Source organism: Priapulus caudatus, unplaced genomic scaffold, assembly GCF_000485595.1.
Source record: "Priapulus caudatus unplaced genomic scaffold, Priapulus_caudatus-5.0.1 Scaffold230, whole genome shotgun sequence".
Classification (NCBI taxonomy): Eukaryota; Metazoa; Priapulida; class Priapulimorpha; order Priapulimorphida; family Priapulidae; genus Priapulus; species Priapulus caudatus.
In genome coordinates, this window is record NW_014577291.1 from 142371 (window position 1) to 146765 (window position 4395).

Sequence of the window (4395 nt, forward strand, 5' to 3'; positions counted from 1 at the left end):
GGTAAAAAAGCGAGATTATCGTCTCAAATATTTTCCATACAAAAGTGTATTATTTAAGGCGATTAAGGATTAATTTTAAGGAGGGCTTTGTAGTTTAATCTTAGTGTTTGCAGTTTTAATGAAGCTTTTACTATGACCTGTAGCCCGCATCAACTGGTTACTCGAAGGTTGATTTTCTGGGGCTCTATTGCTAATTTCTAAAGAATATACATGATACCATTTTTTATACGTTCAGCTTGTGTGCATTTATAAATATAAATTAATAAATATTAATAAAATAACCTATATACAATTATATATATATATAATATATAATATATATATACTATATATATATATATATATATATATTATATATACTATATATATTAATATATATAATATATATTTCGTAAACACTACAGAAGATAATGCGTAATAAAAACAACATTTGGATACCAAACGCTGTCATTTACATCGCGGCAGTGCGTTAAGCCAAATCGAGTAGAATGGCTGAGGAAAGATCAGATAGCTGCACGCTGGAAATAGCACTCGCGACACCAGATCGAATCGTCAATTTGCTTTACCGTCGGCCCTCGATGACGGACGCTGACGGTTCGACGCCACAACGGTGACGCTAGCGATCGCGGCGCCACCACCTTTCGGTCCGTCTCGTCGTCGTCATTAAGACTGATTCCGGCCCCGCTGTGCGCGCCACGGTCGTGTGTGACGTCCATCTGTCGTCCTGCAACCGACGCACTGATGGCATCCGAACCGAATTCGGTCTGCTAAAGATTTGCGCAATTGCGCGCAAAGTGAATCGGAGTTTTAAATTCGTATGACGTTCGTGCAGGCCTAACGATTTAGGTGGTGTGATCCGTCGGATAATGTTTATTATACTATACTATATTCTAAAACTTGCAACAACATTGCGCCGATTTTTGTATTCTTTTAACCGCGCTCCTGTGTAGTGTGAGAGTTGAGTTTATTCTCAGAGTAACCCTAAGACGAGGAGTCCTGTGGCGATCCAGAAGTAAATTCTAGGGGAGCGGGGGGCGGCGAATACATTGCCGAGCTCAATTGACACGGACAGCGCCCGAGGCTGGGGAGGGTGGTTAGGGTAAGAATACCCTGCCCGGAAAATTTTTAGGGGGGGCGTCTCCTGCCCCTCTGCTGGCCCCCCACTTGGATCCGCACCACTGGGAGTGTTGGTTGTCCATTATACATACTGAGGTTTACACTGCGCAGTTGGCATATTTGTTCGAGTTCGGTCGTGAGCTTTGCGTGGTTGGAGCGATGCCGCGCTACTGCTTTCGTAGTTGGCCGCGAATATGTAGTTGACCATATGCGAACCGCGGCGTGAAGAAAGATGTAGATGGTGTGACCTCTTGAACTCAAGGATGTCGATGCCTTGCGTGTAAGAGAGGCGGCGGCAACGACACGCGAGACGACCGGACGACCGCTCTGAGTGTTAAGATCGAAAGGAACTTGTAGCGTGAACCGCGTTGCACTCCCGCGGGAAGAGAGCAAAATGAGAAGGATGAGAGATTGCAACGGAGTACATATACATGCAACATACAACATAGCAACATACATACATGCAACATGCCAACATACAACATACAAACATATGCATATACATTACAACGTACAGACGTACAACGTACAGACGTACGAACGTGCATTCAACATGCAACATGCAAGCATGCAACATGCAACATAATGCAACATATAAACATATAAACATATACATATAAACATATAACACATATATAACATATAACATATAACATATAACATAATTAACACTATAACATATAACCATATACATATAACACTATAACATAATAAATATAACATATAAACATTCATAAACATATAACATCATAACAATATAACTATACATACAACATACAACATACAACATACACACCAACATACACATACAACATACATACAGAGATGCAACTATACATAAATATTCGTGCGCTGAATGAACGCCGTTATCAGCCGCCGAGGTGCAATAAGATACGGTGTGTCTTTTGTGTGTGTGGTGCTGTGTGGTGCTGTGTGTGTGTGTGTGTGTGATGTGTGTTGTGTGTGTGTGCTGTGTGTGTGTGTGTGTGCGTACGTACGTGTGTGTTTGCGTGTGCGTGTGTCTATGTGTATGTGTGCGTGTGTGCGTGACACTGCGTATGTGCGTGACACTGCGTGTGCGTGCGTCTGTGTTCTAGGTATTTTATTAAATAAATGGTGTAATAAGGTTGGTATAAAAGTGTTACTAAATTATGCCCGGCGCACACGGAGTCAAATTACTCAACGAAAATCCGCCGCACACGTGAGTAAAATGACGCATGCGTCAAATTACTCAACGAAAATCCGCCGCACACGTCAGTAAAATGACTCATGCGTCATTTTACTTGAGTAAAATAACTCACGTGTGCGCCGGGCATAAGATTTGTGTTGAGCACCGCGTGTAGTTATCATATCGCTCTGCTGTGATCTGGATCGTCAACGACGTAATGTGGGACGAGCTAGCTCGATAATGGCAGCACGGGGAGCACGTCTGCCTGCTCTCCAATAAAACTACCCAAGGATCGCTTTAAAGCAGCAATTAGATGAACAACCAGTGGAAATTGATACACAGGGATGTAATTTCGAACTCCTGGTGAAGCAGTGTTCTTGCTTCGGCCCTTGGGGCTTGCGTAATACATTAGATCGGTACGCGAACTTACGGTACGCTTATCGTACGCTAACTTAATTAAAAGTTCGAATTGTAGGTGGAATGCCGTGACGTAATCAGTCGTAGCAGAGAAGTAGAACGATATAATGATAACATAGAATGATAGAACGATAATATGTGCTCCCGATAACTATACAGATGCTTCCCAGTGGTGACATTTATCTTCTACCTGACGACAACCGTTATCCCGTGCGCGTAATGAAGCTTGCGTTCGCGTGATGCGCAAAATATCGGCGGAAAGAAGAAAAAACGCGAGATATCAAACCTAATCAAACCTAACATACGTCGTTATCCTCTTTGCCAAAAAATATGCGCTAGACTCGTTATCCGTCGCTGTCATTGCTCTGTATCAGTGGTTCTTAACCTTTTTGGCCCCACGACCCCATCAGACATTCTTGGTCAGTACCGTGACCCCCGAAACAAAAATTTAAAAAAAACCAGCCCGATTTATATAGAATTAAAATGGATTTGTTTCATTTATGACACCTTCATGACCCCCGGTAAAACCCCAAACGACCCCCAGGTTAACGACCGCTGCTCTATTGGGAATATTACCGAGAGAGATTCTAGCCGGAATGGCGTCGATGTGCAGCCAAAAAGAGACCCACGAGCAGATGACGAGGAAGACGCAGGGAAGGTAGCTCTGCGACAGGTGGTAGCCGAACTCTCGCTTGAAGATGAACATCATCTTCAGACAGCTGAAATTTCCTGCAAGCAACAGAGTTAGTATCACAAATGTTAATATACATATAACATATATATATATATACATATTATTAAAATACATGTTCAGTGCATGTAAGGTATCCATGGTTAACGCACATGCAGTGCCCACATGCATGCACACAAATGTCTTAAAATCTTAAAATACATGGAGTGATATAATAGATAAATATCTATTGTATTATTATTATTATTATTATTATTATTATTTTATCTATTATTACTCTTGATATTATTATTTCTATGGACAACGATGATATAGTAGTATAATATAATTAGTATATTATACTAATTAGACTAGTAATGTACTATAGTTAGTGTCTCTATATATGTTTATGTGGTTGGCGCCTGTAGTCGGACACACGGTGAGGGACATCGTGTTCCAGTGGAAGGAAGACGCTGTGCGGGTACAGGACGAACTCGAGTTACCGCAGTTCGACTATCCGATAACGCAGACCGTCGACTGTTTTAACGAACACTACACAGGTAACCTCCTGGCCGAGGAAGACACACGCACGCACACGCGCACACGCACACACACATGCACAGCACGCACAACACATTTATTTATTTATTTATTTTTTATTTTATTTTATTTTCATATTTATTATTTATTTTATTTATATTTATAGTTTTATTTATTTATTTATTTATTTATTTATTTATTTATTTATTCATTCATTTATTTAATTCATTCATTTTATTTATTCATTCAGTTTTTTAATTTATATAGATGGTTCCATAATGGACGGGCACGTTGCTTATAAGAATTGACGGGACGTGTCCGGTGCCACAGCTCAGACTGCAACGGGTGACTTCTATCTACATGATTCTAGTTACGTAGACGTTTCTGCTTTTTATTTTTTATCTTAAAGTGCCAATAATATTTGACGCATTTAATACTTGCAAGTTAGTTAGCTCAGAAGAAATTAGGCTACGTCTAGATGATG

At 40.7% G+C, this 4395-nt stretch overlaps 1 protein-coding gene across 1 annotated transcript in view; it reads right to left on the reverse strand.

Moving 5' to 3' along the window:
• LOC106807721 (glycine receptor subunit alpha-1-like) overlaps nt 1-4395 on the reverse strand; it is a 7724-nt gene that overhangs the window by 1225 nt on the left and 2104 nt on the right. Inside the window, exon 4 of the mRNA XM_014810155.1 lies at nt 3278-3430. Coding sequence (XP_014665641.1) covers nt 3278-3430 — 153 coding nt within the window. The remainder of the gene's footprint in view (nt 1-3277; nt 3431-4395) is intronic.